This window comes from Python bivittatus, unplaced genomic scaffold, assembly GCF_059951505.1.
Source record: "Python bivittatus isolate LINGU-HERP-01145 unplaced genomic scaffold, Pbiv_v1 ctg000480_np1212, whole genome shotgun sequence".
Taxonomy (NCBI): domain Eukaryota; kingdom Metazoa; phylum Chordata; class Lepidosauria; order Squamata; family Pythonidae; genus Python; species Python bivittatus.
Window position 1 is genome coordinate 12,024,600 of NW_028277075.1, and position 26,457 is coordinate 12,051,056.

At 36.2% G+C, this 26,457-nt stretch overlaps 1 protein-coding gene across 4 annotated transcripts in view; it reads right to left on the reverse strand.

Annotated features, from left to right (window-relative positions):
* MIA2 (MIA SH3 domain ER export factor 2) overlaps positions 1 to 26,457 on the reverse strand; it is a 54,612-nt gene that overhangs the window by 3,631 nt on the left and 24,524 nt on the right. For 3 of the 4 annotated variants that reach the window (XM_015889808.3, XM_088145349.1, XM_025173119.2), the window contains 20 exons: positions 26,329 to 26,417; positions 24,092 to 24,163; positions 23,294 to 23,404; positions 22,004 to 22,075; positions 20,048 to 20,152; positions 19,545 to 19,667; positions 18,962 to 19,085; positions 18,336 to 18,382; positions 17,608 to 17,698; positions 16,318 to 16,456; positions 15,336 to 15,437; positions 14,409 to 14,469; positions 13,837 to 13,872; positions 12,292 to 12,359; positions 6,608 to 6,690; positions 6,124 to 6,252; positions 3,644 to 3,802; positions 2,647 to 2,778; positions 1,673 to 1,746; positions 787 to 1,018 (listed from right to left, as the gene is read on the reverse strand). In XM_015889808.3, coding sequence (XP_015745294.2) covers positions 787 to 1,018; positions 1,673 to 1,746; positions 2,647 to 2,778; positions 3,644 to 3,802; positions 6,124 to 6,252; positions 6,608 to 6,690; positions 12,292 to 12,359; positions 13,837 to 13,872; positions 14,409 to 14,469; positions 15,336 to 15,437; positions 16,318 to 16,456; positions 17,608 to 17,698; positions 18,336 to 18,382; positions 18,962 to 19,085; positions 19,545 to 19,667; positions 20,048 to 20,152; positions 22,004 to 22,075; positions 23,294 to 23,404; positions 24,092 to 24,163; positions 26,329 to 26,417 — 2,049 coding nt within the window. The remainder of the gene's footprint in view (positions 1 to 786; positions 1,019 to 1,672; positions 1,747 to 2,646; positions 2,779 to 3,643; positions 3,803 to 6,123; positions 6,253 to 6,607; positions 6,691 to 12,291; positions 12,360 to 13,836; positions 13,873 to 14,408; positions 14,470 to 15,335; positions 15,438 to 16,317; positions 16,457 to 17,607; positions 17,699 to 18,335; positions 18,383 to 18,961; positions 19,086 to 19,544; positions 19,668 to 20,047; positions 20,153 to 22,003; positions 22,076 to 23,293; positions 23,405 to 24,091; positions 24,164 to 26,328; positions 26,418 to 26,457) is intronic. The other variant, XM_025173118.2, reaches the window with a different exon arrangement.

Sequence of the window (26,457 nt, forward strand, 5' to 3'; positions counted from 1 at the left end):
GAATTTTAATAAATTTTGCTAGAATTGCCTGTTCTCATGATAAGGAAAACAAAGCAACATCGATCCGTCTGTCCATCCATCATATGTCAGTTTTAAAAGAGTGACTGTCTCTACCTAATGATTTTGTAACAATACAAAGACATAAAACAATGCAAATAAATACAATAGAATACAATGCAATGCAACTTCATGAAGTTCCTAGCAAAACACTCTCACAGCACATTGTAATGCCTGAGGAAAAAAAAAAACAGGTCTTCAAGGCTTTCCCCACCTAGGGCTCCACAGCCTCCAAGCACAGATAAAAGCCTTGACAGTATCTCTTGGATAGCCTGGGGTCACCTTAAACAGGCTTTGGGGCAGAACACAGGGACTTGGAACATGGCATCAGGGTGAAACACTGAGGCATCCTTCCCCAAGAGTGGCTCACCCATCTCCCACCAAACTAAAGGATTTCCTGAAAAAATTGTAACTAACAACTCCCTTAAATCTTTAGGAATGTGCTTTATGACTATAAGTTGATATTAAATAGAGCTAGAATTTAGCAGTAACTTTAATAATAAATTTCATGTTCTTAAAGAGTTTTAAACTAGGAAAAAATCATACATCAGAAGCACTTAGGCAAATTAACTGTGACTAAGTCTCAAAAGCAAGAGAATTGGATTGTTACTCTATTAATTTTTCTCAAAACCAGATACATCCATTTCTTCTTGGAGTGTACCTCAATTTATCATGGTTTACAAATGTTTTCCTATGAACTTATTTAGTATTTAGAAACCAGTAACATACTTGGTAATAGAGGACGTGGCAAACCAGCAAAATCCCTTGGAAAATATTCTTGTGCTCCATATACAGAACCAGGAGGTAATGGTGGAAATGGAGGGCCTCTTCTCATGAAAGATCCTCTTGGATCCACTGACATTAGAGGAGCTCTCAAAAAGGGAAGTGGTGGTGGCACAATTCCTGATCCTAAGGTTTCATTTTCAGGAGGAAGAGATTGATCAGGTATATTGAGCATATTCTGTGAAAAAAAGGAATGTAGGCAAGATAATTTTGGAAAGCATCTGTCATTTACAAGTGCCTTATGAAAGCAGACCAGAGTAGAAATGGAATCCAACCAGGAGCATGAACCAAAAACAATGCATTCAAATGCAATTCCAAAAGCTGCAATTGAAAAGACATTAATTAAAACAAGACACAATTGGAGGATCACAAACAGGAGAGATTCCCAATGCAATGAAAACTTCTGGCTGAGTGAGGAAGGCAGGATTTTCACTGAGCCCTCTCTGCACCTGTCACCTGTATTCAGAACAGATTTCCCAGATTCAAAGGAGAGGAAGAAACAGCAAAAACTGCCTCTCCTCTTTTGAGAGTACAACTACCAAAAGAGGGTACAATCTAAGCCAGTGTGACTTCTCTATAGAAAATGTAGCCCAGCCATTGCTAACCAACCATTTTTCCTTCTGTGTTCATTCTTTCTTCTTGTTTTTTCAGTTATAAAATCATTCAGTTGTGGAATCACTACTTGAACTAACATTTATTCAATATCAGAATATGGAAGCATTCACAGCATAATAAAGCTAAATGAAAATACAAATTATACAAAATTAGTTACAGCATTGCAAATTTCAAATTCAATAAAATTGTTTTCTCAGTCTTTCTGTGTTTTACTTACACTGCCATTGGAATGATCTCTTATTTCATTTCCACTCAAGTCCATTCTCAAGTTATTTTCAGATGATAGTCCATCTGGATGTGAGGGAAAGGAATACACATTTTAACATTAAACAGACTCACAAACTTCCTTCCAAAGAACAGATGGCTATAGAAACAAGAGACAATGTCAAACACAATGTTTTCACACATTTATTAAGCACAAATGCTAATAAGAAACATGAACGCTTCTTTTGTGTTTCAAAAAATTATCCACCCTATACAGATGCAAAATAAATGTTCACATTCCTGCACACAACATTTAAGACTTCTTTCCCTTTTCAACTCAACCAGTGTGCAAGAATACTGCTTAAATATTATGCTATTTACAAAAAATGAAGCCTTGTTATGATTTGCTTCAAGGTCTGAATAATCCATGTTTACTGATGTTGGATTAAATGTCTTCAAAAATATTTTTAGCATGAGCTTATGTTAAATGTATCAAGCTGCATTCAGTTCTTCCTCTCTATGCAGTGTTTTAGTAAACTTCCCTTCACCCTCAATCCTCAAGTTATTCTATCTAATTTCATGCAAAGTCATATGCAGCCCCATACAACATACTCAGCCTGAGGGAACAGTCAAGGCTGCTGAGGTTTTTCAGGAGGCTAAGGCCACTGAGGGGCAGCATGGGAGAAAGATTGGTTGCATGCATTATCTCCCATTCTCACAACTGTTTTAGTTTCCACAGCTGATGAGTGGTTAAAGTAGTTTCACTTGTTTCTTAACTTCTAGCACTGCTTTTTTTTTTCTCTGTGAGAAACATGAAATAAAGCTGTACCGCAGAGGGCACAGAACATAGGTTTCAACATATCACAGCTGTAACTAAGATTCTTAGATACCTTGCTAAGAAGAAGAACTAAAACCTGAAGATTTGCACTTCTCTATGTTCTAAAGAATTACTTTTATATTCAAGCATTTAAAAACTACAATTCCTACCTGTTTTCTCAAGTGAATGCATGTTATAACTTCTTAGTTCAGCTGGTCCTGAAAGCCTTCCAGAGTTTAAAGGATTGGAATAAAATCTTTCTGGTCTTCGAGGAGGAAGAGACTGCTCATTATACAGGTGACCTATTGTTTAATAAAAAGTGAAGCTTATTTAGAAGAATTCCTGAAAAATGCCTATAGCTTATTTTCTTTCATATTCCTTATACACTAGAACATACAAGTTAAACCATAAAGGACAAGCAGTACGTGCTCCCAGTAATATGTTAATGGACATCTGATACTTATTACATACTTAATATAAAATCACCAGATTGGAAGGGAGAGTGGAGGTCTTCTAGTCCAACCTGCTGCCCATGCCATCCCACATAAATTGTTATCTAGCTGTTGTTTGAAAAGGTCTTGTGATGGAGCTCCCATGACTCCAGGAGGCAGGCTGTTTAATAGCTCTCACAGTCAGGAAATTCCTCCTTATTTCAAGTTTGGATTTTTCTCTGTAAAGATCTCTTCTCTGGAGAACTAATCTATAACATATGATGCTAGAAGAATGATTCAACTACACCATTTTTAGGAATTTCTGGGACTTCCCATTTTTTTTTACTTGGAATAGATGAGTATCAATATTATGAGGGTGGTTTGTGTATTTTCAGAAATATATAACCTGAAAATGGTTCTAAGGTTCTAGTCATGTGTCCAGTGCATTAAAGATCACTTCCAGTTTTGGATTACATGAACCAGAAATATACCCCTTAAAATGTTTAAATAAGCTAATTTTGTGAAAAAAGAGGATATTCTGAGGGGAAAAGCAATGTTTTAGAGCACACCACCTTGAAATGATTTGCACATCTCTATCCACTGAACCCAATCTCCTAATGAAGACGATTACGATCTCATATGATGAGGAAGGTCCACTTCAAAGTGGATCTCAGTAATATTCCAATGTAATTTCATTTCTGCATTCAGCAAGCAACAGTATACCATGTTTTGTTACCTGGATGAGGGAGGATTACCCTGTGATCTCTATCCCATGGAGGTGACAAAGATCCAGTGTCAGAAGGTGGCCTGTGTGGATCAGATAACCTATTAGTGTTCAGCTCTCCTCTTTCATTACCAACTTCAGGTGTGCCACGATTCCCCAGTCCTCTTGAACCTAATCAAAAAAATTACAATGGATTCAATTAGCAAAATATCTTAACAATTTTGATTGAACCTGTAAGTACTAAAACAATGTCCGTTTCAAAACACATAAGCCTGCTTGTCCCAAATTTATCATAAAAAATTGCTAATTTATCAAGAGTAGGTGAAAAGATACATTTGACTAATATACCCAAACAAAATCTCATTTTAGTTACAACAGGGGATAGCAAAGCATGATGTTTTGTGATATTTAAGCTGGCTCAAAATACATATATGTAAAATTTGTACCATATAGCTTGAATACTGATTTTTCTGAGATAGAAACACCCAGTGGCCCGATCTGGAGTCAAAAAAATTCTGAGTTTAGAAAATGCACATAAGTTGTGGGCATTAGACTTTAAAGAACTTAATATAATTTTAAAAAATGGGGTATGTGAATCAGGTTTCCACTTCCACACACATTCTGATCAGGACTGGGCCAGTGCAGAAAAGAGAGTAGCAGTACAGGATGTACATTTTATATATTGTGTACTTCAGCTGCAAGGCAGTCTGTAAATGGCTCTTTACACTCTTTATTATTACAGAAATTTTATACTCCTTTTCTGTTACATTTAATGTCACTGCAGCTTTAAGAAGCAAAGACTCTTCTAATTTCCCCTTGTTTTACTCATGGCCATCTTGGGTTCTAGAAAAGGACAAATCTACCTTCATATTTTCTTCCTTCTTGTTCCTTTACTCTTGCTTTTCCACTGTTATTCTAATGCATCCTCAGGATCTTTCCCCCACCACTGAAGACATTCAATCTCTCAAATAGAGCTCAACTAAAACTGACTTTTATCTGACCATAAACATGCATTGTTGAAAGTCTTTCTGTTTTTTCTGTTTACATTCCTCAAGACTTTTGTGAAGTACCTAGGATTCTAAAAGTACTGTGAATCTTTGTATCTGGCACTGTTCTTAATTGCTGTTGAAAGTTCAAACTTTTGATCACTGGAGTTCATCAGGATGTTCTTCTCTGCCACTGGTTCTATCATTTCCTTTGTTTATATTGTCCTATTGACTTTAAGCTTATATATGTACAAGAAATGCACAAAAACTTGTATCAAAATGCAGTAGGAAGGTGTAAGTAAGATAAAGAGGAAAGATGCCTGTACTACACTTCTCCCAATTCTCCCAATTTAAAGTAAAGTATTATTGCCTTTTGTCCTGTCTGCAAATGCTGCAAATTTCCATAGCATATTCTTTGCCTTAGGTATGCAATTGTTCAGTCATGTCAGATTGCTGCTTTGAAAAAAACAACTACCATCACCCTGAAACAAAGTCCACATTATATTAAGATTCCTCTTACAAAGGAAAGGAAGAAAGTCTTTTATTAACCAAATCACTGTGTATTGTCAAATAAATATTGCTCTAGAGCCCAATTCTGTCCCAAACCCAACCTCCTCCAAGAGACCCATCACATCTTTTAAAGAGGTTAAAAGTCTTTTTTATTTTAGAAGTGAGAAACAAGCACTTTAAACAGGTAGGAAAAGAGCTGAAACTATAGCCAACCTTTTCATTTTTAATTAATTATTGTTCAAAAGCAGGTAAACAGCCTGAGTAACTTATTTTCTGATTTTCAAACCATGGTATGTGATGATCTCTTACCTATTTTGTTTTACTTATTCATTTCAGTCTGTCTGTATGCCAGCAATTTTGGAATAAAGTTTAATAATTTTAAAGCCATCCTTAGGCTGCAATCAACAATCTAAGACGCAAAAACTCATACTGTATATTATTGTAACATAAAAATATGTATGACCTGCTTTTCATCTCACTTATTTTAGTTTTAAAAGCTGCCACTTGGCCCAGTTTTATTAATCTAATTAATGAACAATATTGGTTTAGGTGTTTTTTTTTAAGTAAATTAATTTGAAAACTGAACTTTCCACAAATGGCTTTGTAAGTACTGGTAGATCACAGATTTAGTTTCGCTCTCTTACAAAAAGTTTTAGTCAGTACCAGTTGTAAAACAGCCCTTTCATGAACAGGAGGCTTCTCCTCTCTGCATGTTTACTATAAAAGTATGTAATACATAAAGTTGGAATATGGAATTACTGTTCTAAGCTCCATGCCAGAGATCATTTATATAGACCTGTGTTTCTCAACCTTGGGAACTTTAAGATGTGTGGACTTCAACACATCTTAAAGATCCCAAGGTTGAGAAATGCTGATGTATTAGCTGAAAAGGGTTCTTTTTAAGTATATTTTACAGAACTATTACCAAGAAAGGAGGGATAGACTAAGAGGAGAGAGAACCCAGAGTCATTAAGTTTTCAAATTGAAGAAGTGTACCTCTTCCTCCTCCACCTGGAAGCACAGGTGAAAGTCTTAAGGGACCCTCCAATAAGGTTGGGGGGGAAAGAAAAGCTCTTGTTTCAGATGAAGGTCTGCCCATTGGTGAGGGTCCATATGGGGACTGTTCTGGAACAGTTAAAACAAAATACTAAAATTCACAAGGTTAACGTTAATGGGTGTATAGAACAATAATTATTTATCAGCTCAGATTTGATGTTTAAAACTAAATTGGAACATAATAAAGTGAACTGATTGACTTTTCTTATTGGCCCTGGAATCACACAGCTCAGTTTTTAGGAATCATTTCATGAATTATGCAGGTTTTTAGCTGAGAATCAAGGCTTGCACTGGGAAACGAAATTAGGTATTGTAATTCAATGAAATGCAAATGCTAATAATTCTTCAATTGGTAAGTTGGCCAATTTATTCAGGAACTCTTTGATTCTTTAAAATACAGTGCCCATTAAATAAAATTCCATACCTCTGCCAAATGCTGTGGCTGTATCATCATGAGCATAAGGATCTTTTTCCAAAATATCATATTTAAATTCTGCTTCTGTTAATCTAAAGAAAAGAACAAAAAGCTATGTTTTCCATATTACTGCTTCAACCATTTAGTTTTTCTACTGCAAAGGAAAAATCAGTTAATCAGATAGATTACAAGCACTGATTGATTCAATGTTTATACATACATATGATTTGGATGGCTCCCTAACTTGCAAAGTAATTCTGGGAGACTAACTTAGGACTAAAAACAGAACAAAATAAACAATGAACATAAAACAACATAATATAAAATAGCACAAACAGAAGCCCACAACATGATCAAAATCCCAAATCCATTTTCCAGACAGGTTCATTCAATGTACTAACCCAGTGCCTGGTGGTGGGTGGTGGGCGGGGGGTGGGGGAGAACAAGTTTTTAAAGCCTTACAGAAGGCCAGCAGGGTTAGAGCCATCCAGCATCAGGGGACATGCTGTTCCAAAGGGTAGAAGTCATGACGGAGAAAGTTCCATTAGATAGTACTGTTTCACGAAGTGACTTGAAGCATGCCCACTGTGTCAGATCTCGTGGAATGGGCAGATATAACTGCATATAGGTGGTCGTGCAAATAACCTATCCCTTTGCCATGAAGAGCTTTATAGGTGATAACCAGAACTATGAACTGTACTTGGAAGCCTATAAGAAGCCAGTGTAGCTCATGTAGTAGTGATGTTATGTGGCCATACCATGGTACACCCCTGACTACCCATACCACTGTATTATGGACTAACTGTAGATTGTCCACAAGGGCAGCCCAATGTAGAGCAAGTTGCAATAGTTCAAGTGTGAAGTGATCAAGGCTTGAGCAGGGCCTCCTGATCCAAGAACAAGTGCAATTGGCACACAAGATGTATTTATCCAAAGGCCCTCTTTATCAGTTGCATCTGCTCCCACAAATTCAAGAGGACCTCCAAATTGCATAGCAGTTTTGTCTGGAGGAGTGTAATTCCATTCATAGTCAAAAATGGTAGGTTTCAGAAATGGAGTCCTAAATCTCACAGCCATTTTGACATGCTTGGGTTGAGCCAAAAACTGTGCTTTCCCATTCATACCACTACACCCTCCGGACACAAGGAATGAACCTTGACAGCATCACTTGGTTGGCCCAGAGTAGAGATGTAAAACTTTATATCATCAGCATGCTGATGATACTTAACTCTGTTCCAACAGATGACCTCACTCAGTGGTTTCATGTAAATGTCAAATAGCGGTGGAGAGAGAGTAAAGCCCTGAGGATCACTGCAAAGCAGGGGTTTAGGCCTAGACTTCTCCTCCCCTACCAGTGTCAACCGGAAATGGCCTTGGAGGAAGGAGGAGAACTACTATAACACCATGCCCCTGCTATCAACACCAGAAACTGTCCAGAAAGATACCATGATTGATAGATCAAAAGTCACTAAGAGATCAAAGAGGGCCAGGACAGAGAGGGCATCACCCCCATCTCAATTCCACTATAGTACCTACAAACATGATCACTGCTATCTCACTGTTATACGCTGGTCTGAGATCTGACTGAAAAAAGTCCAGATAATCCATTTCCTCCAGGGCCCTCTGGAGTTGAAAGCTGACCATCCTCTCTCTAAAAGTGGAAGGTTGAAGACAGGATGAAAATTATCCAAAACTGTTGGATCCAGGGATGGTTTCTTTAAGAAGCATGGACCATCATTTATTTAAGAACTGGTGGAACCTCCTCCTTGTTCAACAATACATACATCACCACCTGGATCCAACCACATACTGTCTCCTAGGAGGCCATAACTAGTCAGCAGCAGCATGGATCTAATATACAGGTGGACACTCTTATATCCCTGAGTAATCTATATTGTTTCTTGGGACCACTGGGATAAAATTCTTCCCAGATAACCACCCCAGATCTAGCCTTGGTCATCTCCAAAGGACCTACAAAGCCAGAGTCCATCTCAGAGTGGATCCAAATGACTATCTCACAGATGCCTCAAATAGTTTTCACAGTGGCCTTGTAAATGTTCCTCAGACCCATCTCTACATAGGAGACATCAGGTCACCTTGAACAGAGCTAGTGGCTATCTGTGGTCACAATAAGAGTGGAGAAATAGCCACATTTCACCACTCTTTTTGCCACAAGGTAATCATTAATATAGGCTCTTATCCATGCTTGACTGGATTCACTCTTTGTTTTCCTCCAATAGTGCACTACAGGCCTCTTCTGCCATTTCAACTTTCAAAGCACCCCTGAAAGCTTTTTGGGATCCACAAGTAAAGAGAATCCACATAGCTGCCATCTGATCCAAGTCCACTGCTCCCTTCATTCCAGGGAATGATTTAGACTTCAGATGAACCATGGATCTAAGTCCCAAAAACAACCCAAAATATCCCGTGGAACCCAACAGGGTCCATCGGTGCCTGGGGGGTGAACTGATCAAGTAAGTCCTTCCTCCTTGTGCTGCGGAGTGGCTGAGGAGAACTCAAAAGCCAACAGAGAAAGATCTGACTGTGACAAAGGTCCAATAGTAACAACTCACAATTTCAGATCACACTGTCACTGTCCCAAGTAATAACAACAGTAATTATTATTAATTAGTAGTAGAATCAATTGAATCAAATATCATCTAAGCATTCTAAATACAGTATAGCACTATCAAAGTACCTCAAGTTATTATCTAATTGAGCTGGATTCAGGGAAATACAAGAACTTACAATGGTGTTTGTTCTTTTTTTTTTCTTTTGTTGTAGCCCCATCCCCACCCCACAAAAGCCATGCCTCAAGGTTAGTGAACCCTCCAGACAGCCTGCAGTATGTCTGAATCTGGTGGGGAGAAATGTAGAAATCAGCAGAAAAGCACAAAGTCAAGGACAGGGAAGTCACAAAACACCCTTGAATCTTAACCATTTTATATTTATATAACATCTATGTCCCTTAAAAAAGTAGAATTCAGTTGATATGCTGTGTATCTGTGTATCTAATATTAACTGAAATAAATATAAGCTTTATTTCTGTTATTATCTAGCAAATCTAGTTCTTAGCTAAAATTCCAATGAAACGCATGATTATTATTTTAAGTATATAAAGGGATGGTTCTGTGATGTCTAAGAAACCATCAGGATAATGCTAGTGCTGGGACTTCCAGGGAAGAAATGGTGAACTGAAGACGGCTCTGCTAAAAGTGGAGCTGACAACTGCAGTGAAATGAAGAGCTGGTGAGTAGACTGGCTCTTTGTAATTCCTCTCTGGACAAGAAGAGGACTTGAAATTGCCCACGAGTGCTCCAGACAGTTGCTCTTCACGATGAGATTGCAAGACAGTGGTCTCCAGCAGGTTTAGAGCTCTGGGAGATGAGGGAAAGCTATCTTTGCTTAAACTGCAGTCAGCACCTTTATGGACACTGGATTTGCATATTTCCTTTTCTAATCCCTTTAAGAAATTGCTTAGCTGCTTTTCAGCTATTAGGAATCTTTGAATCAACAAGTTTTATAGCACTGGGAGAGTTTCCTTCAATCCTTAGCAAAAGAAGTTTTAAATACAAGTTTAAAGATTAAAAAAAAATTTTTTTTTGGAATAAACAGCAAAAGGGTTATTGGAACGTCATCTTGGAAAGTTACAAATGGGCTAAGGGTCCAGATAGATTAAAAATAAGAGTTTGGAATTAATTATAAGAATCTTTCCCATGGGAAAATGCTTTTGTTTTGAATTCTTAAAAAAAAATGATAGGATGGGACTTTGAAAGTTGGACACTAAAGGGAACCAGAAGGAACTAAGATTACATTAAAGCATAGAACATTTACATTTGACTTATTAATACAAAATGGAGCAAAATATTTTAATATTGGACATATTGAAGGATATTTGTGAACAATAGACCCAGAAGTTAATTTTAAGAGTGTCTGCCATTACAGATAGACTGTATTTAAAAGATGTTATGGAACAGGAACAAGTTATACTGGACAAGACTGAGACTGATCTGAAAGTGGTTTTAAAAATGACAAGCTACAAGAATGATATGGAAAAAGATGCTACACTGGATGTACAAATGAAACTGGCTGATGTCTTAATAATTAAAAAGAATATACAAATAACAAACCAAAAGAGTGACCTGGGTAACTTTCCTATATTGGATTTACAAAAGAGACTTGTTAAAGCTTTGAAGAATTTTGTGAGAAGGGACAAAGAAAAAATGAAAAGCAATCAAGTTCTAGAACATTATTTGAAGGGACTAAAGATCAAGATTGTTAAAAGTAAAAGGAAGGAATATAAAATTGGTTTATTTGATCAAGGTTAAAATAGATATATTGTTATTTCTGGTAACCCTTGATGGACTTTTGCTGATTGGGACTGAACAACAAGGCTTTAAGGATTTGTTTATAGATAAGAGATGAAATATAGGAAGAAGAGATCATTTTCTGTATTTTAAGAGAAGGTGATAAGTTACTTAAATTGTTTATACTTGTGATGAAGGGGGAAGTAATTTCTTTATATGAGTGTATATGGGTTAATGGCTCCTCTGTATCTGGGACTTTGTCATCTTTGGTGCTCGATGGGGTGGCACTACCCCAGACAGACTCAGTGCGTAATCTGGGGGTCCTCCTAGACTCACGGCCCCTGCTTGAAGAGCAGGTGGCAGCCGTGGCAAGGAGGGCCTTTGCACAACTTCAGGTTGTGCATCAGTTACGCCCTTTCCTGGATCGGGATGCCCTTCGAACAGTCACTCATGCCCTTGTTATCTCCCAGATAGACTACTGCAATGTGCTCTACATGGGGCTACCCTTGAAGAGTATCCGGAAGCTACAGCTGGTCCAGAATGCGGACATGCGGGCTATTTTTGGAGCCCCGAGAAGGGCCCATATAACACCATTGCTCCGCGAGCTGCATTGGGTACGAGTTTGCTTCTGGGTCCAATTCAAGGTGTTGGTTATTACCTTTAAAGCCCTACATGGCATGGGGCCAGGTTACCTAACGGACCGCCTCTCCCCTATGACTTCAACCCATCCCACTCGTTCACACAGAGAGGGCATGCTTCGGACCCCCTCAGTAAAAGAACTCCGTCTAGCGGGGTCCAGAAGGCGGGCCTTCTCTGTGGTAGTTCCTGCTCTTTGGAACATTCTGCCCCCGGAGGTGCGATTGGCCCCCTCACTTCTGGCCTTCCAAAGGACCTTGAAGACCTGGCTCTGTCACTTGGCCTGGGGTGGGGAGGGAATATCTCAAGCAGGGAGATGGCTAACCCCATAGTGGCTGGCTGTCCCTGGCCCGATTTTCTGTCTTCTTGGATGTTCCTTTTTTCGTATTGTTTTAATTCTATATATTATGTATTTATAGTTTTAATGTCTTTGTAAGCCACCCAGAGTCCCCTATTGTGGGGGAGATGGGTGGGGGAGAAATCCAATAAATAATAATAATAAATAAAATAATATATTTCTTTTGTTTTACTTTGCAATATTCTTATTTTTTCTTTCTTTTCTATTTTTCTTTTTTTTTCTGCACTTTCTATTTTTTTTCTTTTTTTAGTTTGTATTAGTTTGTATTGTTTTAATTGTAATGTTTAATAAAATTAATATTTTAAAAAAAAATAATGCTAGTGCTAAACAGTAACCCAACAATAATTCATTTTTAGAATACTTTTTTTAAGCATGAACATCTTTATACTCACTTTTGTCTACTATGTAGATTTTCTTTTCTCATATCATTCAGTTGTCTTTCAGCTGCCCGGGCTGTTAACTTTAAATATATACCACATATTAGAATTTTGTCAAAATAAATATGTGCTATAATTTTTGAAAGTTCAACAAATATTTCAAAAATCAAGCGTATAACCATTTTATTAAAATTTAGAACCATTACCTTTAAGGCCCATACATTATTTTAAATGACATTACAGATAAAGCAGGCAAATCCAGTTTGTCTAAGTAACTAGCCTATGAGTAAAGTCCACATTCCAAAGCTTTGCAGATATCAGTGCATTCTAAATGCCTGAACCACTGTGAATACTTTTTTGGTGTGAGTCAAATAGCCTGTTGCTTCTTCACTGTTAATTATTAATATTCTGATCTAGTGTTTAATACCTAAGAAAGCCATGAAAACTGTAAGAGTTTCTCCACTCATCTTGATGGAACCCCTGCACTAAAGTAAGTAAGGCAGCTTGTATACACAGAGATTATCATGGGCATTATGTACACAAAGATCTCTGGATCAGGGAAGCAATCTTCACATCATTGTACTAATTCTGTCCTGGGCACTTTAACTTAAACTACTAAGTAAAATAACAGTTTAGCACCTACATGTGAATTTAGTTCCAGGAAGAATTGCCATTTTAGCAAATCTTTACTCTCTTACAATAGTAGAATGAGATGGATTTTAAAAAAAAGTAAGTAAAAGACTGCGGTAAGTGGAACAAAATATTATTGCAAAACTAATGTTACCATAAGACAGAAAGTCTTATAGTTACATAAAAGCATCAGAGAATAGCTGACCCTTATTAAAATAGCACAGAAACAAGAATAAACCCGAAGTGGTTTATAACAGAAAACATTAATGAGGACATTTCACTTAAGGAACTTTTTTTAACTTAAAGAAAATGAATTCTGAAAGTCATAATTCAGAAAAAAAAGCATATAGCATTCACAGACAGAAAATGATTTTAAAATTGGCACTTCTGATTTATCTTTAAAAAAAAAATCTGGGAAGATATGCATTGCCACTATTCAACTGCCTAGGCTACAGTTCTGTACAGAGAATTTCTGAAAGCTTTAGTGTCTATTTTTGCTCTACCTTTAGAGCTTTCCTTCTGACGTTCTGTTGGAACTATGGCTAAGTCTTTTTGCAGAAGTACAGCCAAGCATTAAAAAAAAATAGGAAAGACTTTAGGATTTTATATATATTGAAAAGCATCAAGTTAAAAAGAGTTTTATAAATAGATTTCTTATTGATCTAAGCAATTGTGGATGAGTGCAATCTACAGAGGCACATCTGGATTTCTCAGCTTCCAGTGAACCTTCAATACTGCATCTCAGATCACCTGACATACAATCCTAAGAAACAGGGTCATTCTGGAGCATCTGCAGTCCAAAAGAGCAATCATATGTCTTGAGAAAAAAATCTAACAGCTGACCATGTTTGTAACCTTTCTTACTGATAACACTCTACAACAATAAATAACATGTTTTTTCAGATGGACAGAAAAGTAGTGTTAACTTACCCAATTATCATGAGCTTTTTTCTCATGTGACATAATCTATTAAACAAAACTACACATTAATTCAGAAGCAAAATCAAACTGACATTTTTACATGTTCTTTTTAACAGAAAGCAAATATAGGTAAAATAATAATAATCTTACTTAAGAGTATTACTTTATACTATAGAATATAAGCCATTGAAGTTACAAGAGAGATGTTGCTTAAACAAAGCTCTGCCATTAAACCAAAAATAACTAAAATCACATGTATATTTACCAGGCAACAAATTTTACTGAAAGGATTCAATAAAAGTCATATCAATTTGCTTCCATGTAGATGTTCAGACTCAACTTTAGTTACTCTGTTCTATTTACATAATAACTTTAATTAAACAAAAAATTAAGTTGTGAAGTTTTAAATAAGGCTAAATGAGCTCCTGAATGAAAGGCAGGATATAAATCAAATAAAATTCCAATTGAAATAATTTAGAATACATCTAGCATTGAAAAGTAATTTCAAACTACTTTTTTCTCCAAAGAGGCCAATGAACTGAAGCCACGTTACACAAGGTGCCAATTAACAAAAGACATACCTGATTCTCATAAGAGCGAACAGTTCTTTCTAGTTCTTCTTCAAGATCTTTTGCCCGTTGTCTATAAAGTTATTACAAGGAGAAATTTTGTCCAACTGATATTATCATTACAAAACTTTATTAAATAACTTAGGAGTAGGTAAATTGATTTATTTTTTAAAAAATCGGATCAAGTTGGCAAGACTATTGAAAAAGGAGATCAATCAGGTATATTTATCCACCAAAATGTATCAGAATCTGCCTGCTGCAATCTCTTTGCTTGCAAAACTCAGTTGTTCCTAAAAGAGACAGGATTCGATGTGAATGGAATTCTTCTTAACTGAAGTTGGTTTGAATGACACAGTCCTATTTATGGATCTAGTGGAAAGACTGAACTTTAGCAGAATTATCTCTTCTATTGAAAAGTAAGCACTCTAATACTTGTGATTTAAAAAAAGGAATAATATATAATTTATCTAACTGATTCTTAGGAATCATGAGCTATCTAAAACTCTCTCCTCTTCTGGAGAGGTTCTGAACTAAATCCAAAGAAGTATGAATGGAACTCCTATTATCCAACAGGGCTTTTCTGGGTCCTCTTCTAATTGCAGTCCTTTGCATCTTTCCCAGCTGTACCTTAGGATTTCATGGCCCTCCAGACTACTGAGGAATGTGGCATAAATGACTACAACATACACAATATGCAGATAGGAAAACTGGAGGAAGGAGTTCCTGCACGAGCAGACTGCCTTTCCATTTGCAAGGACACCTTTGAAAGCAAACATTTATGTTTAATGTTGCTTCATAGATTTGTGGGACAGTGCTTCTTCCCTCTGACACACTACTAGAAATATCTCAAGTACAATGCTAGACTGGTACTCCTGCAGTTATTCTCTATCCCCTTTTCAAAAATTTGGAATTGTTTAATATAATTCTCAGTGAAATTACCGATAGGCATTCAGTTCTTCAGCAGCATGATTAATTTTCTCATCAACTTTGGAAAGTTTTTCTTCTTTCTGCAAACGTTCTTTTTCTTCTACAGTTAATTTCCTTTTAAAAAGTAAATATGCTTATCATTAGTCATAACTCTACTGCTTTTTTACTTTTCTTATGAAATCCACTTTCACAAAAATTATTTAAACCCCCCGCTGCAATGTAACCCTGTTGTGTTTTGTAGTTCTAGTAACAGAGGACAACTACAAAAACGGTGTTGAACTGTACTACATGCAAATCACTATGCACTTACTACAGAACATACTCTACTGAAACGTGGAGTTTCCAAATAAAAATGCATAGGATCAGGCAGTAAAAGAACTTGAATAGAGCCTCTGAATGATGCATGATTGTAGGTGTTACTCTGAAAAATAAATTTTTAATGCAGAACCTTGTTGGGTGCAATGTGTTTATATGTACAGTACACACAAAATGATGATGGGGAGTGAAACTAGAACTTTCACTATTTGGCTTCTCTCAAAGGAGAAGTGGTTGGCACCGAGTCAGACACATGCACATAAAAATTATCCAGTTTTTGGATCTAAGCTCTTTATGTATTCAAGGCTACAGGGTGAAATGACGTTCAGGTAGGACTTTTTAAAGAATTCAAAGGGAAAGTTCAGTTCTTTGTACAGTAGATTAATCACACCTGGTCTCAAAATAAGTATTTTGCATTCTAAAATGTTTTCCAATAAGCCAAACACATAGTAAACAAATATAAAAATACTTCCTTTAAGTTACTCTGTAGGGGTTAGAGTAACTCTAACACTTGTAGAGCTGGATTTAGTAATATCATCCCAATATTGGCACAAATAATTTGGCGAATGTAGGTTACATATTTGTGCTACCAATTGAAAACATTCAATTACAGAGAAATAACATTAATTAATGAATTAATGAGTGACTTATTAAGCAATAAATCCACTGCCACCAATACCTGTGAAGATTCATTTCATTTTCTTGGTATAGTTCTGTCATGACTTTAAGCTTTTGCTGAAGCTTTTGAACTTCACTTTCAAACTCTGTATTCCCCGACTGCAAAATGACATGTTCCCTTTGTAGTCTTTCAGTCCGTTCTGGCAGAAAGAAATAAGTACAAATAAGCAATCTTTTGGAGCCATAAAATTGAATGCTGCAAATTGAAGGTGCTCATAAAGGCACTTTAGTTCAACCAGGAACATTTTATTCCACAGTTTTTACTCTACAATACTGTACATAGCTCTGTATTTTTTTTTAAACCCTTAAATTATATATTAATAACTGAAAAATGACTTGTACCACCATAAAAATGCAAAATATGTTTTACTTCCATATGTATCTGAGGGTCGGGTTTTGCTCTAGGCCTACACAGAGACACACCAGCTTATAACAGGAAACACATCTTCTGCAAGCCAGCATCCCATCCTTGCAACCCCTGGAGAAGACTAGGTTTCCGACGGATTGTGAGAATGGGATGCCAGCTCGCAGAAGGTATGGGACACGTGGCTTGAGGAAAGAATGGGACGACAGCTTTAGGAAAGGAACAAGAGGTACAGCTTGGGGAATGGTGTGAGGCCGCGAAAGGCAGCAGTGTGAGGCCTGAGGCGGCATTTCTCAGTGGCAACAGCAGCACTGGGGCTGAAGTTGAGGCCTTGGGGAGGTGGCAGCTGCCTGAGACTGATGAAGGCTTCAGGCCTTTACTTCAGTTCCAGACCTGGCATTGCCACTGCCAAGTACCACTGTGCAGGGGTGGCCAAAAGAGCATAGATGGGGGGGGGGAGATAGGCAGGTGGGAGGAACTGCAGTGCCCCTGCAGTTCTGCACTACTGAGCCAGGCTGGGGCAGCTGTGGCTTCCAGGGATGGCTATGACTTTGCGCCGCACTGCAGCACCCCCCCAACTCATGCGTGGCCTGCACCTGGCCTCCCAGAGCCTTCCCCACTCCCACGAGGCACCCCTGTGCTCCTTACTTGGGACTCTGTCTGCTTAACAACCTGTGATTCTTGCTTAACGATGGCAGCTGGGAGTGCCGGGATTGCAGTCAATAAGTGAAGCGGTCATGTGGTAATTCACTTAACAACCACATTGCTTAGCAACCTAAATTCCGGTCCCAATTGTGGTCGTTAAGCGAGGACTATGTGTAATATATTTTTTTCTAAAGCATTACTTTCAAAAACCTAATTTAAAAAATAGCATATTCAGCTTACTTTCTTGCTCATCTTAAAATCTATGAAAAAATTTGTGATTACCTGCAAGTTCCTCTTTTGCTTTCTTTTCATCAGTTAACTTTGAATATAATTGATTCCTTTCTGTTTCCAAAGATTTTAGACAAGCGTTTAGCTATACAATGAAGGAAGATAAACTATGTAAGATCATTATTGCAAGGAAGAAGACATTTGCACCTCTAGAACAGATCTCATATTAATTCTAGTTTATTGTCTGTCTGTACAGTAGTTTACAAGTGCAGGGAACATTCTCCAGTGAAATGTGACCACCTTACAGATTTGTTTCTAAAGATACATTAAACACAAAAAAGCAATTGGCATGGATCCAGAGTTCCAGTGAGAAGAATTCCATTCATGCGATGTTCCTGCTGAAGGAGAGTGGAGGGCAATATTGACAATTATAGCTCCTCCCAAAGGATGTTCTTTGAAAAGATGTTCTTAAGAGTTGGGAACTTCCACTACAGCTAGGCAGGGGCACATGGGAAGGAATGGGTGAAATTTACCTCTTAGCTCCTCTCCTAATTGGAGCTCTAACTGGCTATCAGTTCCTTTAGCAAAAAGCTTCTGTAATTCTGGAATCAATCCAGAAAGTTTAAGTGCCTTCTTAAAACTGAAGTTTATTTCACTAACATCCTTCCCTTCAATATATAAAATATTTTCTCACAGTTCAAATACCCCCCCCCTTTTTTTTTTTACCAATACTAATCTTTACAGATTTTAAAATAGTTAAAACTTCAGTATTACACACTTACCTTTGCAGCATAAATTAGCTTCTTTACAGTTTCTTTTTCTGGATCATCTGGTTAAAGAAATGAAGATAGAAAACAGTAAAGCTCAGAAAACTAATTTTGGATTTTATAAAAAATAACATTAGCATTAAAAATATTCCTTTTGTCCTCTCCCTTGACATTTTAATATGACTTTAAGTAGGAACAAGGGGATATCAACAATTTATATATTAAGCTCCTGAGAAGCAACAGAATTTTTCAGATGGGTTTGGTATTTTGTTAGTTCGTCCTCAGGATAAAAGTAACTGACCTCCAGGTGAGGGCTGCTGATATCAAAAAGTTTCTTTTTAATAAGTCCGGGGGGGGGGGTGAGATGATAGAACATCCCAAAAACTTGTCTTTACTGTTGCTTCTAATCTTACTTCAAAGGCTGGTGTTGAGAAAAACTATTCTGAATTGATCTTAATATAATGTAGCACTAAGAAATCCAGAATATACCAGTATAAAGCTTTTGGGGGAAAAACATTATGCCATGAGTGAAATAGGCTATTCGTTACAAGCTTAATGTATTATAATTTATTTCTTTTTGAAGATACAGAGTTATTTATAATGACAGCAGTTTACTAACTGAAATCTGAACATATTTTTACCTAAATGCTGCCCATTTTCCGTTTCACTCTTTATATCATTATTCCCGTGGTTGTCATCAGTAGAATCCTGCTCTCCTGTTGCACAGCTCCAGTCTTTCATCCTTAGTAAGCCGTCTGTCAGCGACTAAGCAGTATTTTAGAACAGAAAGAGAAACAGTGAATCTTGGATTCTATACAAAACAAGTATCAAGGTAAGATGTTTCATGCTCAAAACTACATTCTTAATAGGTATTGTGCATCCTCATAAACTTTTTTCCAAGAGAGAAAAAAAGGTTTTTAGAAATTCACGCACTACTGTGGCAAGTCAGTGGTCTGTAAATATTAGTAAAAATGGATTCACAGAATGTGGAGCACATCTCAATTGCCATTCAATGAAGACATTAAAACAGGTGCCAAAGCATAAGAGCAGGTACATTTTTCTCCATATCAGGCAACACAAATTTTTAACTGGCAATGGTTTATTTGATCTCTGAGGGAGCCACTTGCATTTACGTTAAAATCTGTTGAATATGTCCTCTGAGAACTCTGTTTATATTTTTCTTTGCTAGGCCACTCAGTGCTAAAAAAATAGAAATATGTGTACCTTGACTTGACTTTCTTTATTTTTAAGAGCTTCCTCCATATTTGTTTGAGATGATTCAAACATTTTTGTCTGCTCATTTAGTTCACTAAATCGTTCATCCCATCCTTCAGCTTCTTGTAATAACTAGAAAGATAAGTTTGCAAAATCACATTATATAAAAAAAAGTGATACAAATCTAACAAAAAAACCTGAATAATAAAATCTGAGTTAGGAGCTCAGAGATATTATGTTATCCTTGTCTCACCCCCACGCCCTTTTGCACACATGATCTCTCTTCCATCTTCAACTGGCCCAGTAACCTGCCGGTTGAGGAATAAATCACTCCATGTAATTTTTTTTTATCAGTACTGAACAGATTTATCTGCTAAAAAACAAAGTCTCAAAATTTAATTGCTGTTGATGCTCTGTGAAATTTTCCTTTAGATTTCTCATTTTTCTTACAACATTTAACAGTTTAAAGAATAAATGTCTAAATGTGTATAGAGTCAGTGGAAAGAACATACTTGTTTTTCACTTTCATGAAGATGGCCGTTTTCCTCTACTGCATCTTGCAAAGATGTCTTCAGTCTCTCTCTGTTAATTTCATACACTTTTAATGTGGTTTTGGCCTAAATGACATAGAACCACATCAAGCTACATTTATTGATTTGTTTAACATTTTTGTAGCATCCTCCTTAAAACAACTTGAGGTTGTTTACATAACAGAAAAATTAAAATCATAATAGATTAACATAATACCAAAGAAATTTGGGGGGGTTGAAACAGATGATCTGAGGACCCTTCAAACTCTGTTTCTGTGAATTACAAATGCACCCAATTCTATCATCCGCATTAAAAAATTGTCAGAAAAAGATGGTTTCTGCTGCTTTGCAAAATGCAAGTAAGGTAGCAGTTCCTGTATCTCAAGAGTCTACCCCCAAGAGGCCATGTTCCAAGCTCTCATCCCTTTTATCTCCTGTGGGTAAGACACAGAATAGTCACTTTCAGGATGAATGACTAGAGCAGGGTACTCATGATTCTAAGCGACAATCCTAAAAATACCAGAGTATCATTACATAGGACTTTAAAGATTAAAAGCAATGATATTTTGAATTGGGCCCAGCTGCCTATTGGTAACCAATGCAGCAGCCTCAAAGTAGATGTTATTCTGCAGAATCTACTTCCTCCTGTCAGGTCAACCAGTTGGGGCATCTGAACTGTCTTCAAGGGCAGTCTTACACAAAACACATTGCAGTAGTTTCACCATAAGGTGATAAGGGTGTGAGTTACGTTTCTCAATCAAAAAAATCCAGAGCTGGCCCACTAGCCAAAGCTGGGCAAAGGACCTCATGGCTACAGCTTGCTCCAGGGCCCAACAAATCACAGACTGAGTCTTTCAGAGGAAATGCAACCCTATCCAAATCTAATTTAAGGGTCAAGTTTGACCTAGGATAGTCATGCACAAACAGCAAATCTATCTTGCAGGAATTTAAGGTTCTTTTGATCCATCCTGCCATATATGCCTCCAGACACTGGGCTGAGACCTCTACTTCATTGCTGGCCCAGCATCCCTGTTTAGAAAAACATTTCAATGGGCTTTGGCTTTCATAAGCAGCAATTCAGTAACAGTATATTGATTTTAAAAAAATTAACAAAAGAAGAAACGCAAGTAGGGCTTGCTACAGAGAAACATGATAATGGAAAGCACCTTATTTACACACAAAGGGCAATGTACTATATTGGTATTGGGCTTGGAAAAATCAACCACAGAAAATGCAATTCTTCTGGCTCATAAATAGTTATTTATCTGATTGCCTTTGACAACGAAACAGTGCCTTCCATATAAGTCCCCAGAGATACTGGAATAAAGATTATATAAAAATTCCAAAGTAGTGCCAACGTGGCTCTTGCCTTCCAATAGTGGAAAAGCTATTGTCCTATGCTACTAAGGACTGGGCACAAATCTTCCTTTCAAGCACAACATTGTATTTTCATGACGCAGTTATGAAAAGGAGATAGGAAGCTTTGGAAAACACAACAGAAGGGTGATCTTGATCAGATTTATCTGAAGTACTGAACAATATATCAAAACATTAATAAAGCATTCTGAACTTTTCTTCCAAAATGCCAAATTACTGTCAAAACTAGAAAGCTAAGTCCAGTAGTACCAAGAAGATTTAATCTATTTACAACAGAAGTATCTAAACCTTGAATTCATGTGATACCAGGGAGATACAATGTGCCCACTGAAATTTTCTTTGGCACACTACAAGCTCAGCTTTCCTATCTGATCTTTTACATTTTAAAAACCCTTTTTTAAGTGGGACATTCACAAGTTGCAAAGTATCACCATCCAGAATCAGCTTTTTTTCTAAGGATGCCACTGGCTCCCCAATCAGCCACATCATTTTCTAGAAAAAAAACCAGTTTGGAAGTATGCCCACTTGTCTATAGAAACATCAAGTTAAATACTGGCTTACTTCAGCTACTTGTAGCTGGATAGATTTTGCTTCATTTTCTAAAGATGCCACTCTTTTCTGTATTTCAGCCACCTGCAAAAATATTAAAAATTATTTTACATTAAACTTTCTTCCATGTGATTAGTAGAGCCAACTCAAAATGACTGTGCACTGAATGTTTTAGTTTACTGTCACATTTTTTTCATCTTGGCAATATACTGTTCAAAATTATTTTCAATTATTGTTAGGATGTCATACATGTTATATGAAAGAGTCAGTCATTCTCTTGACATCTTTTCACCTTTCCCTATTTAATGTTTTAAATATTTGCAATTAAAAAAACACCCTGACTTTGTAGATAGTAACTCATCCATTTGCCAAAAAAAGGAATAATTCATTCTAGGCATAAAGCTAGCTAATTGTTTACAACATCCTGTGATACTTAGTCCCTCTACTTATCCATTCTGTACCTAGCACAGTATTTGGAGCCAAATTTAAAAAATTCTCTGCAAGGCTGAATAAAGTCCTCAGAATAATAGAGATATTTTTTTTAAAAGTAAATATTCTAAAAATATTTGAGGCTCTCAAAAGACAGTGGTTTAATTACAAAAAGTTTTCACATAAGCTTGTCTAGTAAATATTTAATTAGTGTTGCAACAGTTTTTTTCACACAGAAAAAATTGTTATTCTGACACTTCATCTAAATTATAAACAGCATTAACATAAGGGAAATCTGATTCTGAATAGTCTTGTATTATTCTTACAAAGCATCTCTCATGCACAGAATTAATTGAATTAAATTATATCTATCTATCTATCCATCCATCCATCCATCCATCCATCCATCCATCCATCCATCCATCCTCAAATATATGTAATCTTATAAACTTATCTGTAAGGTCCACTGAGTATAACAAATTCCAAGAAAATATACACAGAATCAACTGTTTGTGAAATCATAGCATTGTGTTGAAGATTTGAACATATTCAAAATATTGTACTGTTGTTTCTTTTTTTCTAATCTTCAACTACCAAGTATCAAGAAATAATATTTGACAAGTCCTTTCCCACAATTAAATTAAAATGTTGTAAGAAGTTATTTGATCTTAAATCATTAGACATTAAGAAATGAAAACAACAAAACCTGATAGTATATTATATATATTTATATATGTATAAAACTGGTTCTCAATTATGAGATATTATCCACTTCTTTAAAAAGTAAGGAACAAGGTATTAATTTTAATATATAGCCAAACTGTATTATCATACTTTTTGCCTCAGAAAGTGTGCTTTGTATGGAAGACATACCAAATCATCCTGTTCTGATTGTTTAGATTTCTCTCCTTTCAATTCTTTTTCTAAGCATTCTATTTCATTCTTGAGTGCTGAGTTTGAATTGTTCAGTTCTTCATATGTTGTCTAAAATACCAAGTTTAAAAACATGCTGACATTTAGAAGTAATGTGATTTAGAACACAGTAGTTACTAAAAACTTTTAACTGTAATTAATTATTATAAAGAATTGGGAGCAGCCTCATAAATAAAATATATCCTAATGAAATTTATTAAATTGCATACCACATGTCATAAAAAATGCTAAAGCTTAATTCAAGAATATCTACAATCAAATTCTCTAAGTTGACTCAAGAGTTATATATAAACATGCTTAATTTAATAGCCTGATTCTCTTTGTGCAACCTATAGTAAAGTAGCCTATGCAGAGAATATTAATAATCCATTTCCTGAGCGCCTATACATTTTTGCTGAAGCTCTTATTTCTTTTGAAATGGCTCAAATCTTTTCCTCAATCTTATTTGCTAGAAATGCTACAATTGTCAACATTCTAGATTCTACATTTATATGAGAAAAACTTAATCTGACTACTCTGCCCAATCAAGAGTCTTTAATAATGAGCATAGTATTTAGTATATATTTGCATTATAAACAGTCACTACTACACTATATGGGACTAGAATTCAACTTACATCTATTTAGTTGTGAGCCCAAATAAACATCAAGGAACTTCTGAATAAACCTGCAGAGTTACACTTGAACCAGAAACCAGACTACTACTATATACAAGTAGTTCTCTCTCTTCCAATTTTACCTTAATATTTGATGCAATGATTGACTCTTGTAGAAAGCTGGCATCTTTCAGAGTGTTTTCTAACTCTGCGTACTAAAATAAGAACATATTAGGTTTGAAACAAAAAAAGGAAACAACAACAGCACTTCCCATTTTGTTCCAATAGTTCAAACTAATTCGTTTTAATTCTTTATAATGACACGGACTGGCCCAAAAGCAAGCTGAGACTGCACAAATGAAAAATTATTTAGCACAGAAACTATCAGTTTCTACTAAATTCTCAGAAGAACTGGTCTGAGGCTGTGTATCATATGTAAGATTCAATTATTCCCAAGGCACTTACAGTATATGATATTGTGCACGTTGAATAACTTTATTAAAATTATAAGCCATAGTTTCCTTTAAAGAATGAAAGTGTTAGGGAAACATATAGTATAAAAACCAAATTTCAAATCACAGAGTTAACTATTTCTAGATTCTTCAGGAACACTGCTCCTCTCACATCACTGCTGAAGGTAAAATTGATATTATGTGCCTTTTTGATATAAAAAGTACAGGAAAATATTTGATTGATTTAATGAGTCATAAATGGATCAGAATTCAGTTATTAAAATGGATAGTATTATAGACAAAGTACAATCAGAAACTATGATGACAAAATCTGAGGAAAAGTCCCTCTTGAATTCCTTCTATTTCTTATCCTCTAAGTGCAGGACAAAATAATATAAAATATTAAGCCTCTTTTATTATTTAAGACCCAGGATCAAGAGGTCAGCAAAACCTGACTTCTGTCAATTAACTCGTTCCTTATGGCAGAGCAATCACTCTTATGTTGTGAGAGAACTAGGTATTCTTTACTCATTATACATTTTGGCTGTAAGCATAGTATGCTTCTCATTTCAGCAGTTTTGTTACTGAGAAAACACACTTATTAAAGAGTGCTCTTATTGTTGCCCTAGCTATCCTGCATAGTGAGGTTGTGCAAATGTCATGAAAGAAAAAAAATGAGAAAGCACTAATTTCCAGGAAAAGGAAATGAAAACAAAAGGAAAGGGGGAAAAAAACCCTTCATTTTTTAAATTAAGCCAAAAGTTAATCTCTATGGATATATAGCACTTTTACTTTAGCTTATAAACAGCTGCCAGTACAGTGGAACCATAGAATTGACTTGAAGTAAACAAGTCAAATCATGTTGTTTCCAAAAAAGTTTCACAGTGAAACTGAGTTAGACATAGAATAAAAATATTTTAAATCAATTAAGTTTGATCTAAAAACAAAGATTGAAATTCTTGTGCTTTCTAAAAAGGTTATATACATGTGCTGCCAGGACAAAAAACACCAAAGGGCACAGAGAAAGGGGTTGAAACTCCTTTTTCTATATTAGGATTCCCAATCCAGTAATGAAACGTTATTAGGCATTTAAAAGAAGCATGAAATACAATCACAGTGCGTTTGATCTCAATACATAGTTGAACCAAAGCATTCATCTTTCCAATCAATGCAAGTCCACAGCAAATCTAGATTTAGCATTAATCAAAATTACTGCACAATGATTCTTTATAGAAAGTTAGACTTTTGCTGTATGAATTGAGTTTTTACAGGGAAGGATGATGTAATTTCATCATCCTTCCCTATTTCAAGATTTCTTAATGTATGATTTCCTGTGTTTAAGAAATCTTAACTCACAGTACACAGACACACTGGAGCTTAACCATACTTACAAGGAGGACGCTTCACTGAAATAAACAAAAGGACTGTATAGGACTGTATGGGTAGTTTGTTATGCCATACCTAAAGATAGCAACTCATCCCCTAAGTTGGAGGTTACAGGTTACCGCTCTGACTCGTTGCAGGACACCTAACAGTGATGTAACTAGAAAAGAGTGACAGATTCTTTGGGGCTCTTTTTAAACTGTTCTTTGGGCTTGGGGGAATTTACAGTGGGGCAAAAAAGTATTTAGTCAGCCACCAATTGTGCAAGTTCTCCCACTTAAAAAGATGAGAGAGGCCTGTAATTTTCATCATAGGTATACCTCAACTATGAGAGACAAAATGGGGGGAAAAATCCAGAAAATCACACTGTCTGATTTTTAACTCTACCACCAGGCTCCCCAGGCCAAAATCAGTTTCTGTTTCCATCTCAACTCTTAACTTGCATCATCAAATTTTTTGCTAACAAGTTTTGACAGTGAGATCTTGGGATGCTGCACGTAGCCCACAGACTGCCCACATTTAATCTGTGAAGTAATTAAAGTTACCTCTTTTTTGCAGAGACTGAGTTTTTCCAATACTTTACATTTGTCTTCAACTAGTTCAGCAACTTTATTGGCAAGCTGCTTCTCTCTTCCTAAAAAAAGAAAGAGCTAAATGTCATAATCTTTAACAGA